Genomic DNA, 12,506 nt, shown 5'->3' with positions numbered 1-12,506 from the left:
GAAGCGTTCAATCGACTGAATGGTTTTGCCCTAGTGCTGCAGGTTAAACTTAAATCATTACTTTATACCCTGTGTTAATTAGGGAAACAGCTTTGGGAAAGCTAAAGGTAATGAGACAAGACATCATATGGTGCATTGTTGTCAGAATGGCCGAGCGGTCTAAGGCGCCAGACTCAAAATACACTGTCTTCCAACTGATGGAGCATTCTAGTCTCTGAAGGGAGGCGTGGGTTCGAATCCCACTTCTGACATGCATATGACTAATGAAGCATTTGACCAACTAAATGAATTTTGCCCTAGTGCTGCACATTAAAGTTAAATCAGTACTTTATACCCTGTGTTAATTAGGCAAACAGCTTTGGGAAAGCTAAAGGTAATGAGACAAGACATCATACAGTGCATTGTTGTCAGAATGGCCGAGCGGTCTAAGGTGCCAGATTCAAGGTACACCGTCTTCCAACCGACGGTGCTTTCTGGTCTCTGAAGGGAGGCGTGGGTTCGAATCCCACTTCTGACATGCATATGACTAATGAAGCATTCGACCAACTGTATGAATTTTGCCCTAGTGCTGCATATTAAAGTTAAATCAGTACTTTATACCCTGGATTAATTAGCTAAACAGCCTTCGGAAAACTAAAGGTAATGAGACAAGAAATCATGCAGTGCATTGTTGTCAGAATGGCCGAGCGGTCTAAGGCGCCAGACTCAAGATACACTGTCTTCCAACTGATGGAGCATTCTGGTCTCTGAAAAGAGGCGTGGGTTCGAATCCCACTTCTGACATGCATATGACTAATGAAGCATTTGACCAACTGAATGAATTTTGCCCTAGTGCTGCACATTAAAGTTAAATCAGTACTTTATACCCTGTGTTAATTAGCTAAACAGCCTTCGGAAAGCTAAAGGTAATGAGACAAGACATCATGCGGTGTACTGTTGTCAGAATGGCCGAGCGGTCTAAGGCGCCAGACTCAAGATACACTGTCTTCCAACTTATGGAGCATTCTGGTATCTGAAAAGAGGCGTGGGTTCGAATCCCACTTCTGACATGCATATGACTGATGAAGCGTTCAATCGACTGAATGGTTTTACCCTAGTGCTGCAGGTTAAAGTTAAATCAGTTCTTTATACCCTGTGTTAATTAGGCAAACAGCTTTGGGAAAGCTAAAGGTAATGAGACAAGACATCATACAGTGCATTGTTGTCAGAATGGCCGAGCGGTCTAAGGTGCCAGATTCAAGGTACACCGTCTTCCAACTGACGGTGCATTCTGGTCTCTGAAGGGAGGCGTGGGTTCGAATCCCACTTCTGACATGCATATGACTAATGAAGCATTCGACCAACTGAATGAATTTTGCCCTAGTGCTGCATATTAAAGTTAAATCAGTACTTTATACCCAGTGTTAATTAGCTAAACAGCCTTCGGAAAACTAAAGGTAATGAGACAAGAAATCATGCAGTGCATTGTTGTCAGAATGGCCGAGCGGTCTAAGGCGCCAGACTTAAGGTACACCATCTTCCAACTGATGGAGCATTCTGGTCTCTGAAAAGAGGCGTGGGTTCGAATCCCACTTCTGACATGCATATGACTAATGAAGCATTCGACCAACTGAATGAATTTTGCCCTAGTGCTGCATATTAAAGTTAAATCAGTACTTTATACCCTGTGTTAATTAGCTAAACAGCCTTCGGAAAACTAAAGGTAATGAGACAAGAAATCATGCAGTGCATTGTTGTCAGAATGGCCGAGCGGTCTAAGGCGCCAGACTCAAGATACACTGTGTTCCAACTGATGGAGCATTCTGGTCTCTGAAATGAGGCGTGGGTTCGAATCCCACTTCTGATATGCATATGACTAATGAAGCATTTGACCAACTGAATGAATTTTGCCCTAGTGCTGCACATTAAAGTTAAATCAGTACTTTATACCCTGTGTTAATTAGCAAAACAGCCTTCGGAAAGCTAAAGGTAATGAGACAAGACATCATACGGTGCATTATTGTCAGAATGGCCGAGCGGTCTAAGGCGCCAGACTTAAGGTACACCATCTTCCAACTGATGGAGCATTCTGGTCTCTGAAAAGAGACGTGGGTTCGAATCCCACTTCTGACATGCATATGACTGATGAAGCGTTCAATCGACTGAATGGTTTTGCCCTAGTGCTGCAGGTTAACGTTAAATCGTTACTTTATACCCTGTGTTAATTAGCTAAACAGCCTTCGGAAAGCTAAAGGTAATGAGACAAGACATCGTACGGTGTGTTGTTGTCAGAATGGCCGAGCGGTCTAAGGCGCCAGACTTAAGGTACCGCATCTTCCAACTGATGGAGCATTCTGGTCTCTGAAAAGAGGCGTGGGTTCGAATCCCACTTCTGACATGCATATGACTAATGAAGCATTTGACCAACTGAATGAATTTTGCCCTAGTTCTGCACATTAAAGTTAAATCAGTACTTTATACCCTGTGTTAATTAGCTAAACAGCTTTGGGAAAGCTAAAGGTAATGAGACAAGACATCATACGGTGCATTATTGTCAGAATGGCCGAGCGGTCTAAGGCGCCAGACTCAAGGTACACCATCTTCCAACTGATGGAGCATTCTGGTCTCTGAAAAGAGGCGTGGGTTCGAATCCCACTTCTGACATGCATATGACTAATGAAGCATTCGACAAACTGAATGAATTTTACCCTACTGCTGCATATTGAAGTTAAATCAGTTCTTTATACCCTGTGTTAATTAGCTAAACAGCCTTCGGAAAGCTAAAGGTAATGAGACAAGACATCATGCGGTGTACTGTTGTCAGAATGGCCGAGCGGTATAAGGCGCCAGACCCAAAGTACACCGTCTTCCAACTGACGGAGCTTTCTGGTCTCTGAAGGGAGGCGTGGGTTCGAATCCCACTTCTGACATGCATATGACTAATGAAGCATTCGACCAACTGAATGAATTTTACCCTACTGCTGCAGGTTAAAGTTAAATCAGTTCTTTATACCCTGTGTTAATTAGGCAAACAGCTTTGGGAAAGCTAAAGGTAATGAGACAAGACATCATGCAGTGCACTGTTGTCAGAATGGCCGAGCGGTGTAAGGCGCCAGACTCAAGTTACACCGTCTTCCAACTGACGGAGCTTTCTGGTCTCTGAAGGGAGGCGTGGGTTCGAATCCCACTTCTGACATGCATATGACTAATGAAGCATCCGTCCAACTGAATGAATTTTACCCTACTGCTGCATATTGAAGTTAAATCAGTTCTTTATACCCTGTGTTAATTAGCTAAACAGCCTTCGGAAAGCTAAAGGTAATGAGACAAGACATCATATGGTGCGTTGTTCTCAGAATGGCCGAGCGGTCTAAGACGCCAGACTTAAGGTACACCATCTTCCATCTGATGGAGCAATCTGGTCTCTGAAAAGAGGCGTGGGTTCGAATCCCACTTCTGACATGCATATGACTAATCAAGCATTTGACCAACTGAATGAATTTTGCCCTAGTCCTGCACATTAAAGTTAAATCAGTACTTTATACCCTGTGTTAATTAGCTAAACAGCCTTCGGAAAGCTAAAGGTAATGAGACAAGACATCATATGGTGCATTGTTGTCAGAATGGCCGAGTGGTCTAAGGCGCCAGACTCAAGCTACATCGTCTTCCAACTGACGGAGCTTTCTGGTCTATGAAGGGAGGCGTGGGTTCGAATCCCACTTCTGACATGCATATGACTAATGAAGCATTCGACCAACTGAATGAATTTTACCCTACTGCTGCATATTGAAGTTAAATCAGTTCTTTATACCCTGTGTTAATTAGCTAAACAGCCTTCAGAAAGCTAAAGGTAATGAGACAAGACAATATATGGTGCATTGTTGTCAGAATGGCCGAGCGGTCTAAGGCGCCAGACTTAAGGTACACCATCTTCCAACTGATGGAGCATTCTGGTCTCTGAAAAGAGGCGTGGGTTCGAATCCCACTTCTGACATGCATATGACTAATGAAGCATTCGACCAACTGAATGAATTTTACCCTACTGCTGCATATTGAAGTTAAATCAGTTCTTTATACCCTGTGTTAATTAGCTAAACAGCCTTCGGAAAGCTAAAGGTAATGAGACAAGACATCATGCGGTGTACTGTTGTCAGAATGGCCGAGCGGTCTAAGGCGCCAGACTCAAGGTACACCGTCTTCCAACTGACGGAGCTTTCTGGTCTCTGAAGGGAGGCGTGGGTTCGAATCCCACTTCTGACATGCATATTACTAATGAAGCATTCGACCAACTGAATGAATTTTACCCTACTGCTGCATATTGAAGTTGAATCAGTTCTTTATACCCTGTGTTAATTAGCTAAACAGCCTTCGGAAAGCTAAAGGTAATGAGACAAGACATCATATGGTGCATTGTTGTCAGAATGGCCGAGCGGTATAAGCCGCCAGACTTAAGGTACACTATCTTCCAACTGATGGAGCATTCTGGTCTCTGAAAAGAAGCGTGGGTTCGAATCCCACTTCTGACATGCATATGACTGATGAAGCGTTCAATCAACTGAATGGTTTTACCCTAGTGCTGCAGGTTAAAGTTAAATCAGTTCTTTATACCCTTTGTTAATTAGGCAAACAGCTTTGGGAAAGCTAAAGGTAATGAGACAAGACATCATATAGTGCATTGTTGTCAGAATGGCCGAGCGGTCTAAGGCGCCAGATTCAAGGTACACCATCTTCCAACTGACGGAGCTTTCTGGTCTCTGAAGGGAGGCATGGGTTCGAATCCCACTTCTGACATGCATATGACTAATGAAGCATTCGACCAACTGAATGAATTTTGCCCTAGTGCTGCATATTAAAGTTAAATCAGTACTTTATACCCTGTGTTAATTAGCTAAACAGCCTTCGGAAAACTAAAGTTAATGACACAAGAAATCATGCAGTGCACTGTTGTCAGAATGGCCGAGCGGTCTAAGGCGCCAGACTCAAGATACACTGTCTTCCAACTGATGGAGCATTCTGGTCTCTGAAAAGAGGCGTGGGTTCGAATCCCACTTCTGACATGCATATGACTAATCAAGCATTTGACCAACTGAATGAATTTTGCCCTAGTCCTGCACATTAAAGTTAAATCAGTACTTTATACCCTGTGTTAATTAGCTAAACAGCCTTCGGAAAGCTAAAGGTAATGAGACAAGACATCATGTGGTGTACTGTTGTCAGAATGGCCGAGCGGTCTAAGGCGCCAGACTCAAGATACACTGTCTTCCAACTGATGGAGCATTCTAGTCTCTGAAAAGAGGCGTGGGTTCGAATCCCACTTCTGACATGCATATGACTGGTGAAGCGTTCAATCGACCGAATGGTTTTGCCCTAGTGCTACAGGTTAAACTTAAATCATTACTTTATACCCTGTGTTAATTAGGGAAACAGCTTTGGGAAAGCTAAAGGTAATGAGACAAGACATCATATGGTGCATTGTTGTCAGAATGGCCGAGCGGTCTAAGGCGCCAGACTCAAGGTACATCGTCTTCCAACTGACGGAGCTTTCTGGTCTCTGAAGGGAGGCGCGGGTTCGAATCCCACTTCTGACATGCATATGACTAATGAAGCATTTGACCAACTGAATGAATTTTACCCTACTGCTGCATATTGAAGTTAAATCAGTTCTTTATACCCTGTGTTAATTAGCTAAACAGCCTTCGGAAAGCTAAAGGTAATGAGACAAGACATCATAAGGTGCATTGTTGTCAGAATGGCCGAGCGGTCTAAGGCGCCAGACTCAAGGTACACCATCTTCTCAAGTTATGGGGGGTCTGGTTTCTGGAGAGAGGCCTGGATTCAAACACTGCTTTTGATAGGTACCTATCGATGACTGCAGTAGCATTTGACTGAGTGATCGGTTTTGCCCTAGAACTATAGCTTGTAGTTACATCAGTACGCTTGGCGATGATATCAGATCAGACCCTTATTTTTTGAGCTTATTCCTTTCTTTCACCACTCTGGACTTCTCCCCTTTTCCCGGCTTAATCCCCAGGATTGCCTTCAGCTCCGGAGCCTTCCCTTCTCATCTTCTCCACCAGGGCCCACAAGTGCAGCCATTAACCAGCAGGGTTCCCACAATTAGGAAGCCACCGCACCAGCCACACTGGTCAAGCAGAAGTTGACCAAGCGGGAAGAAGGCAGATAGGAAGACGAGGGCCCCGTCTGCTGCCAGCCCATTGGCGAGAGGTCGCCATCTGTCCAAGTAGCTGCCCGGCATGATGGGGGAGGGCTGGGGGGGTTCAGCGCTAGGCCTGTGCCTGAGGAGAAAACAGCCATCTGTCAGTCAGAAGCAGAGGTGTCACTAGAGTCAATGGTGCATTGATTGGCTGTCAGCCTGATCCAGGTCACATGGTCAACTTGAGATGCGGCCAGGTAAGCAAAATCCAGTATGAAAGATTAGTGCAAGTATGGAGAAAGCTTTGCTATGGGGTACAGTTATAAAATCAGTGGGCAGAAGGGGCTCTAATGTTTAGTCTATAGAAATTGTGACCAAATTGAAATTACTGTACCTTATCTATTTACTCTTTATTTGCTTCCACCTTGTACATATGTATTTATAGAGAGTAATTCATTGTCAGGTGGCGCAGTGGTTAGCGCTGCTGCCTCACAGCAAACAGGCCCTGGGTTCAGTCCCAGGTCCTTTCCGTGAGGAGATTGCATGCTCTCCCAGCTTTGGCCAGGGGCTCTGGTTTCTTCCCATGATGCAAAAGCGTGCAGGTTGATTGGCGAGTCTAAATTGGCCCTTTATATGTGTGAGTGTGTGCGCCCTGCGGCGTGTTGGTAACTGCCCCGGGTTGGTTCCTGCTGTGGGATAGGCTCCGGTCCCCCCACTGCGACCCCAGTTGGGATTAAACGGTTTCAGAAAATTTTTACTGAAATCGGTGAGATTTTTCAGACACCCTACAAATCAATTGCAATTACAGAAGTGGGGCGTCATTTCACAAATTAACATTCCTGTTAGATCACTATTTAGGAGAAGAGCCTAATTTTGGTGTATGGACAATCATGACCTATGTATTCTGTTATATATTATCTATCACGGCGGTGGGGGTGGCATGGTGGTGCAGTGGTTAGCATGGCTGCCTTCCACTTGTGGGATCTGGGTTCAAGTCCCTCTCTGCATTCCATGTGTGTGGAGTCTGCATGTTCCACATTCCAAAAACAAGCTGAGGTTGCTTGGAGTTGCAAAACTGCCCATAGGTGTGTGAGTATGTCCTATGCTGGGTTGGCACCCCATCCTGGGTTGCTCCCTGGCTTGTGCTTACAGACTCAAACCCCTCCCCCCTCCCTCCCCGTGACCCCCAAATAAAACAGGTAGTTAGAGAAAATGGATGGATATATCCGTGTTCACCCACACGTGAAATTTCAGATGATGTCACTCACTGTCAGTGCGATCCAGTTGGTAACTCCACCTTGACAGCTGAGGAACCAGTTACCAGGGTGCACCCAGGAGTCACAAGAACATCCGACGCTTCATTTCTCACAGAAGCCAGTGTGAAAGGTTCCCAGGAGACAACAGGTCAGGTTTGTCTCGCTGCCTTCTTGCCTCAAGCTCCGTTTGCCCAGCTGATCCCAGACCTGCTCCTTTCCCATCCAGAACACATTCAACAAATCTCACTTCGCATTTACTCTGGGTTCTTGTTTCAGTCAAACAGCCACACCGCACACCTTCCGACATGCGAGCTCCAAACCTTCCCTACTTATATAATGGGCTCTCAGATTGACCTTGAAAGGTGGAGCCAGAAGACATTCAGCAATCTCTGCTACATGCTTAACATTATCAAACACTACTAGCCTTCTTTTTAATAAACCATTAGCGGTTTCCTCTCTGAGGACTGGCTGAGGGAGAACACAAACAGCAAGAGATCGAACACATATCCATTCAGACCAATGTTACGGAAAACAGAATTAAGAAGCTGTCGTAATTGTTGTTAGACCTAGGGCAGAAAAACTCAAAACTTGAAATATACATACATAAATGACTCTAATGTAGCAAATTCTCATAAATCATTCATACCAGTTAGATACTACTCAAGAATATGCTCATATGAACAGCCTATGCCTTTAAGAAAAAATATTAGCCCCCAATAGCTAAGGCTATTAAAATGCATTACGCACTGCTAGATACATGACTGCATTCACATTTAGTTTCAGATATTTGTGTGTCTGTAGTTGTATCATTTCTGTACTGGCGTTTATTGTTTTTCTAGGCTGAGTTCAGTAACGGACCATCTTGGCCAATGCCGTTTCTAAATGCCATAATCCCCATGACTGTGTACTGTACACTCGTGTGCATCTCAGCCAATGGTCACATAACTCACTGCTGCCTAAAAACCCTGTCAAACGTAACAAGGTCAACGACAATGGCAAGACTTTAGCATTTCCACAATCCTAATCGGCACTACTGTTAAAATACAACGGTGGCTGTACATTTTTAAAAATTTATTTTCCATCACATTAACAAACATTACAGTGGGTTTCTAAACAAATACATTAATTAATATTATTTGTTCTCTACACTGGAACGTTTGGAAACAGATACAGCAGAACAAGACAAGGAGTGAGTTTGTCAGTCATTATCTTAACAGGAGACTGAAGGCACCCTATTGATTTTGCATCTTGCAGTGTGTGGATTAGCTCTCATGAGTCTTTCGTCCTGTTAACTCAGGCCTGATATACAATTCTGGCACCCAGAACCTCCTATAGTCAGATGGACCTGCTTAAGTCCAGCATTTATAAATTAAAAAAAAAAAAAAAAAAAAAAAAAAAAAAAAAAACACATTTTATAAATTGTACTTTTGTAGAAAAGGGCAAAACTGAAAAGTGACGCATTAGTGATGGAATGTGGAATTGGAAAAATACTAGGTACATCTCGATCAACTCTGCCGCTTAGAAAGGCACAGGTAACCCTTCTTTCCAAGTCAGTCCTGCTGGCCTAATTCTCTAAATCCATTCCCAGACTATTCAACGCTTTATATCAGCAACTGGCAACATAAAAATGACACATGTGGCTTTTATATAAAACATTATACACCCATATAAAAGCGTGATAAATCACTGCATGTCATCCTTACATAAATAGGCAGATCTGTTAGAACTTATGTCATCCACCACAGGTCCCCTCACTTCTTCCGCCGATTTTGAGTTTTCACCTCTTCAAGTTCCTTCTCCATTAGATGAGACTCAGCTGTGGTTTCTGACAGCTGATGAAAGGGAGGTCGTTTCAGAACCAGGGAGATCCCCTCTCTCTCTCTCTCTCTCTCTCTCTCTCATATATATATATATATATATAAATATATAAGAAGTGTCTTTCCACAGTGAAATGGAAACGAATCAGTAGGGTGGAATGCAGCCACTCACCATGTCCAGCAGGATGTCGACCTTCAGCCTCAGCAGGTTGTTCTCCTCCTCCAGTTGCAGGTTGCGCTTCTTCAGCCTCTGCATTTCCCTCCCTGACACACTGCCTCCGGACTCTGAGGAGACACACGCACAGTTCAGACCACGGTGGAGGAAGAACACACCCCAGGATTCGTTATCAGGACACACCCACCCCCCCACTTCACTCACAAACATAAGTACAGGCAAAATCATAGCACTATAACGAGAATTGCTAGTCTCCAAACACAAGTGGGTGCTATCAGGGTTTAATAATTATAATGACCTCTTAGCATCGACAAACACACTCTCTCTTTTACCTGAGATCCATTGTCCCTCCTCAAACTTCAAACTCTGGTCACCAAGGTTCATTACAGGGGTGCCATACTCCAGACCTAATTCTATCTCTCTGGTGGACCGGTCCAGCTAGGTTAAGAAACAAAAATACAACAAGAGATTAATTATGTTCTGCCATGGCGTTCACACATCCCGGGTGAAGACATGAAGTCCAGATGGCTTACTGAGTGCAGATTGGACAAAGAGGCGGACTTCCGAGGAGGGGTCTTCTTAGGGCTGAAGGTGTTGCCGAACAAAGGCATTGTGGGTTGGGGGAGCCACTATCACAGTGCACAATAAACCGATATTTAGGCGACAATAATTCATAAAAAATGCTATGAACATATGGCATGAATTAAATTAAAATTTAGAAGTGAGAAACGGCGAGGCGAGTCATCATTGGATATGCAGATACTGGCTTTTCAGCCTGTTACCTGTAATATTTATTAACTTTTTATTTAGGATCTTGGACGCTAAAACCCTAACCCTAATATTTTGCGCCGTGTGTTGTTCATTGACTATCACATACGAAAAAAAGACCGTGGTCAAATACACCACAAAACGGATAATCCGACTTAACAATAGTTACACACGTACAACCCTTTACCGATGTCATTTTACGTGGGTAAAAATAAGTAACGAAACAGCTTCGGAAAACTGTGCAACAAAAAAATGAAGTTTGTCAAATCTGCAGACGACAATACCGTAAGGACAGACTATCTAAACGTTATACAGTATCAGCGCCGCCGTTTTATCTTGCTTGCTAAGATAGCTATTTCTAGCTATGATAAAGGCATATAAAAGTATGGAAAACGCAGTTCGACCAGTTGAAAAATGTCAATTTGTGCATGCGTTTCATTACGTTACATCAAATATTATATTAAATAATCTAAAACAACTTACAAGCAGCCTTCTAACACAAACGTAGCATGCTCTAAACAACTCCAACAAGGCTGAATTCAACACGGAAAATCCAATTTTCTTGTTCTAGATGGAAATTCTATAAGTTAAATTATTATTGTTGTTATCATGTATCAAATATGCAGAACATATTTTTAACAGTATTTTCTATGTTAAGAGTGGAGTAATACAAAATATACTATTAAATTTTGTAATTAAAGTATTCGGACACCCCTCTCCAAAAGATTGAATAGAAGCACCCACAAACGTTTAAGACCGGAAGTCTCAACAGTCGCCATGGTGATGGCGTCACCCTGTATTTGAATTAGCTTTTTATAAATTAGTCGTCGCGCTTAGAAAATAATATAATATAACAAAACTTAAACACTTATAGTCTTTTAATAATTAATAATAAAAGGCTTCGTAATATGACATTATATGCCACTTTAGATTAACATCTGACTATTATTCTTAAGTAGCCTACGTAATTAAGATGCAGCAGTAACCTAATGTCAGTTTTGTCGATTGTTTTGGAACATTTCTTAAGCTTAAACAAAACAACAAGTGTAATCCCCACACCATAATGTCACTACAATGCGATTTTCAGCCACCACGTGCAAAACAGTTAACCAAACTTTCAAAATGGTTTATAAGCGTATTCTATAAATTTCAGTGATAGGACATTGATATTTTTGGTTTCTAAAGTACGTGATTTTGTAATAACTTTGTTGTTCCTTCTGTTTTGGTGTTATACAGTGACATGAATAAACATCCCTTTGCTAAAAGATAAAAGATCAGTAAAGATAAAAGATAAATAAAAGATCAGTCAGTGACAACGAGACAGTGGAATCCGACTATCATTATTTCATTTTCGTGGAATTATTTGCTTGAGACATGAGTTAATTGTCTTGGTTAAGTTACAGGCTTTTTCAGGTAAACCATAGTGTTGTGCTATAGGCATGAACTGTTTGGAGAAATGCTCTTATAGTCTTTAGAATGTGTATATCATAAAATAAAGACTAACTAAAAATACAACAAAAAAAATAACATGTTGTATGAATATTATATACATGAAAGTAGAAAACTTTTCTAACCAGCCCCAGTGGCCTAATGGATAAGGCACTGGCCTCCTAAGCCAGGGATTGTGGGTTCGAGTCCCATCTGGGGTGAACAGTTTTTTTCGTCTAACTATGAATTAGAAAACCGTAATTTGTCAGCTGTTTCACAGACTGTGTGTATTATAATTTTTTAAACTTAAATTTACTTACATTATATTAATAACCTGAAACTCAGACTACTGAAACACTTTATCACTCAACATTTTTCACAGACCGATTTTTCACAAAAAATAATGTGAGGCCCTTTCGAAAAACATTTCCACCTCAGTTCCTGCTTAAACTTATTAAAAACTGTAGCCGTAAAAATAATATCGTCAGATGCGCAAAAATGTCAGGATATTTGTAAATGCTTAAAAAACGATTCAGAATGACCGGATGAGGGAGCAGTTTTCGGTTGAAATATGACAAGGAAAAGAGCGACCCCTACTGGTGGCACATTGGCCTTTATGTTGAACTGCAAAGACCATTCACACAGACAGCAGAATGTGTGTGGGTGTGTGGATTACGTTTATAGTACATTGTGGGGATTTGGTCCCACAATATACCTGTTATTTTGACACTGCGGAGACCATTTTCAGGTCCCCACAACGATCTGTGAATGCAATAAAAAAAACTAAAAACGCCAATAGTCTCGTATTTTGTTTGGTTATTTATGGTTAAGGTTAGGGCTGGGTAGGGGCTAAGGTCGTCATGTTGGGATTAGAGTCTTCTCCATAGATATGAACAGAGAGTCCCCACAATGATATAATTACAAACCTG

General features: G+C 42.3%; 1 protein-coding gene and 21 non-coding genes across 23 annotated transcripts; 21 read left to right on the top strand and 1 right to left on the bottom strand.

The window, feature by feature from the left end:
* Positions 1–140: 140 nt before the first annotated feature.
* Positions 141–251, top strand: trnal-caa (transfer RNA leucine (anticodon CAA)). The gene is made up of 2 exons: positions 141–178; positions 213–251. It is a non-coding gene; the product is annotated as a tRNA-Leu (tRNA).
* A 155-nt stretch (positions 252–406) lies between these two features.
* On the top strand, positions 407–517 carry trnal-caa (transfer RNA leucine (anticodon CAA)). Its single transcript has 2 exons — positions 407–444; positions 472–517. It is a non-coding gene; the product is annotated as a tRNA-Leu (tRNA).
* Positions 518–672: 155 nt separating this feature from the next.
* trnal-caa (transfer RNA leucine (anticodon CAA)) lies at positions 673–783 on the top strand. Its single transcript has 2 exons — positions 673–710; positions 738–783. It is a non-coding gene; the product is annotated as a tRNA-Leu (tRNA).
* Positions 784–938: 155 nt separating this feature from the next.
* On the top strand, positions 939–1,049 carry trnal-caa (transfer RNA leucine (anticodon CAA)). The gene is made up of 2 exons: positions 939–976; positions 1,004–1,049. It is a non-coding gene; the product is annotated as a tRNA-Leu (tRNA).
* A 154-nt stretch (positions 1,050–1,203) lies between these two features.
* trnal-caa (transfer RNA leucine (anticodon CAA)) lies at positions 1,204–1,314 on the top strand. The gene is made up of 2 exons: positions 1,204–1,241; positions 1,269–1,314. It is a non-coding gene; the product is annotated as a tRNA-Leu (tRNA).
* Positions 1,315–1,469: 155 nt separating this feature from the next.
* On the top strand, positions 1,470–1,580 carry trnal-uaa (transfer RNA leucine (anticodon UAA)). The gene is made up of 2 exons: positions 1,470–1,507; positions 1,535–1,580. It is a non-coding gene; the product is annotated as a tRNA-Leu (tRNA).
* Positions 1,581–1,735: 155 nt separating this feature from the next.
* trnal-caa (transfer RNA leucine (anticodon CAA)) lies at positions 1,736–1,846 on the top strand. Its single transcript has 2 exons — positions 1,736–1,773; positions 1,801–1,846. It is a non-coding gene; the product is annotated as a tRNA-Leu (tRNA).
* A 155-nt stretch (positions 1,847–2,001) lies between these two features.
* On the top strand, positions 2,002–2,112 carry trnal-uaa (transfer RNA leucine (anticodon UAA)). Its single transcript has 2 exons — positions 2,002–2,039; positions 2,067–2,112. It is a non-coding gene; the product is annotated as a tRNA-Leu (tRNA).
* Positions 2,113–2,266: 154 nt separating this feature from the next.
* trnal-uaa (transfer RNA leucine (anticodon UAA)) lies at positions 2,267–2,377 on the top strand. Its single transcript has 2 exons — positions 2,267–2,304; positions 2,332–2,377. It is a non-coding gene; the product is annotated as a tRNA-Leu (tRNA).
* A 155-nt stretch (positions 2,378–2,532) lies between these two features.
* On the top strand, positions 2,533–2,643 carry trnal-caa (transfer RNA leucine (anticodon CAA)). Its single transcript has 2 exons — positions 2,533–2,570; positions 2,598–2,643. It is a non-coding gene; the product is annotated as a tRNA-Leu (tRNA).
* A 155-nt stretch (positions 2,644–2,798) lies between these two features.
* trnal-caa (transfer RNA leucine (anticodon CAA)) lies at positions 2,799–2,909 on the top strand. Its single transcript has 2 exons — positions 2,799–2,836; positions 2,864–2,909. It is a non-coding gene; the product is annotated as a tRNA-Leu (tRNA).
* A 155-nt stretch (positions 2,910–3,064) lies between these two features.
* On the top strand, positions 3,065–3,175 carry trnal-caa (transfer RNA leucine (anticodon CAA)). Its single transcript has 2 exons — positions 3,065–3,102; positions 3,130–3,175. It is a non-coding gene; the product is annotated as a tRNA-Leu (tRNA).
* A 155-nt stretch (positions 3,176–3,330) lies between these two features.
* On the top strand, positions 3,331–3,441 carry trnal-uaa (transfer RNA leucine (anticodon UAA)). Its single transcript has 2 exons — positions 3,331–3,368; positions 3,396–3,441. It is a non-coding gene; the product is annotated as a tRNA-Leu (tRNA).
* Positions 3,442–3,596: 155 nt separating this feature from the next.
* Positions 3,597–3,707, top strand: trnal-caa (transfer RNA leucine (anticodon CAA)). Its single transcript has 2 exons — positions 3,597–3,634; positions 3,662–3,707. It is a non-coding gene; the product is annotated as a tRNA-Leu (tRNA).
* A 155-nt stretch (positions 3,708–3,862) lies between these two features.
* On the top strand, positions 3,863–3,973 carry trnal-uaa (transfer RNA leucine (anticodon UAA)). Its single transcript has 2 exons — positions 3,863–3,900; positions 3,928–3,973. It is a non-coding gene; the product is annotated as a tRNA-Leu (tRNA).
* Positions 3,974–4,128: 155 nt separating this feature from the next.
* On the top strand, positions 4,129–4,239 carry trnal-caa (transfer RNA leucine (anticodon CAA)). Its single transcript has 2 exons — positions 4,129–4,166; positions 4,194–4,239. It is a non-coding gene; the product is annotated as a tRNA-Leu (tRNA).
* Positions 4,240–4,659: 420 nt separating this feature from the next.
* trnal-caa (transfer RNA leucine (anticodon CAA)) lies at positions 4,660–4,770 on the top strand. Its single transcript has 2 exons — positions 4,660–4,697; positions 4,725–4,770. It is a non-coding gene; the product is annotated as a tRNA-Leu (tRNA).
* A 155-nt stretch (positions 4,771–4,925) lies between these two features.
* trnal-caa (transfer RNA leucine (anticodon CAA)) lies at positions 4,926–5,036 on the top strand. Its single transcript has 2 exons — positions 4,926–4,963; positions 4,991–5,036. It is a non-coding gene; the product is annotated as a tRNA-Leu (tRNA).
* Positions 5,037–5,191: 155 nt separating this feature from the next.
* trnal-caa (transfer RNA leucine (anticodon CAA)) lies at positions 5,192–5,302 on the top strand. Its single transcript has 2 exons — positions 5,192–5,229; positions 5,257–5,302. It is a non-coding gene; the product is annotated as a tRNA-Leu (tRNA).
* A 154-nt stretch (positions 5,303–5,456) lies between these two features.
* Positions 5,457–5,567, top strand: trnal-caa (transfer RNA leucine (anticodon CAA)). Its single transcript has 2 exons — positions 5,457–5,494; positions 5,522–5,567. It is a non-coding gene; the product is annotated as a tRNA-Leu (tRNA).
* A 3,188-nt stretch (positions 5,568–8,755) lies between these two features.
* cby1 (chibby homolog 1 (Drosophila)) lies at positions 8,756–10,842 on the bottom strand. Of its 2 annotated transcripts, XM_049015057.1 has the most exons (6): positions 10,633–10,842; positions 9,915–10,010; positions 9,714–9,819; positions 9,379–9,491; positions 9,093–9,221; positions 8,756–9,002 (listed from the first exon to the last, which is right to left on the bottom strand). In XM_049015057.1, the coding sequence occupies exons 2-5, from the start codon at positions 9,990–9,992 to the stop codon at positions 9,141–9,143; spliced, it is 378 nt and encodes a 125-aa protein (XP_048871014.1). In that variant the 5' UTR covers positions 9,993–10,010; positions 10,633–10,842; the 3' UTR covers positions 8,756–9,002; positions 9,093–9,140. The 2 variants fall into 2 exon arrangements, with proteins under 2 accessions (XP_048871014.1, XP_048871013.1); XM_049015056.1 differs by having other exon boundaries at positions 8,756–9,221; positions 10,633–10,840.
* An 883-nt stretch (positions 10,843–11,725) lies between these two features.
* On the top strand, positions 11,726–11,798 carry trnar-ccu (transfer RNA arginine (anticodon CCU)). Its single transcript has one exon. It is a non-coding gene; the product is annotated as a tRNA-Arg (tRNA).
* Positions 11,799–12,506: the final 708 nt, after the last annotated feature.

Source organism: Brienomyrus brachyistius, chromosome 5 (genome assembly GCF_023856365.1).
Source record: "Brienomyrus brachyistius isolate T26 chromosome 5, BBRACH_0.4, whole genome shotgun sequence".
NCBI classification, from domain to species: domain Eukaryota; kingdom Metazoa; phylum Chordata; class Actinopteri; order Osteoglossiformes; family Mormyridae; genus Brienomyrus; species Brienomyrus brachyistius.
The sequence above is the reverse complement of the archived record's forward strand: the minus strand, read 5'-3'. Positions and strand labels throughout refer to the sequence as shown.

Coding starts and splice junctions, on each gene's coding strand:
- cby1 (XM_049015057.1), bottom strand. CDS start 9,992: ATGCCTTTGTTCGGCAACACCTTCAGCCCTAAGAAGACCCCTCCTCGG. Junction 9,492..9,713: donor GGAGGGACAATGGATCTCAG/GTAAAAGAGAGA, acceptor GTGTCTCCTCAG/AGTCCGGAGGCAGTGTGTCA. Junction 9,222..9,378: donor TCGACATCCTGCTGGACATG/GTGAGTGGCTGC, acceptor CCCTTTCATCAG/CTGTCAGAAACCACAGCTGA.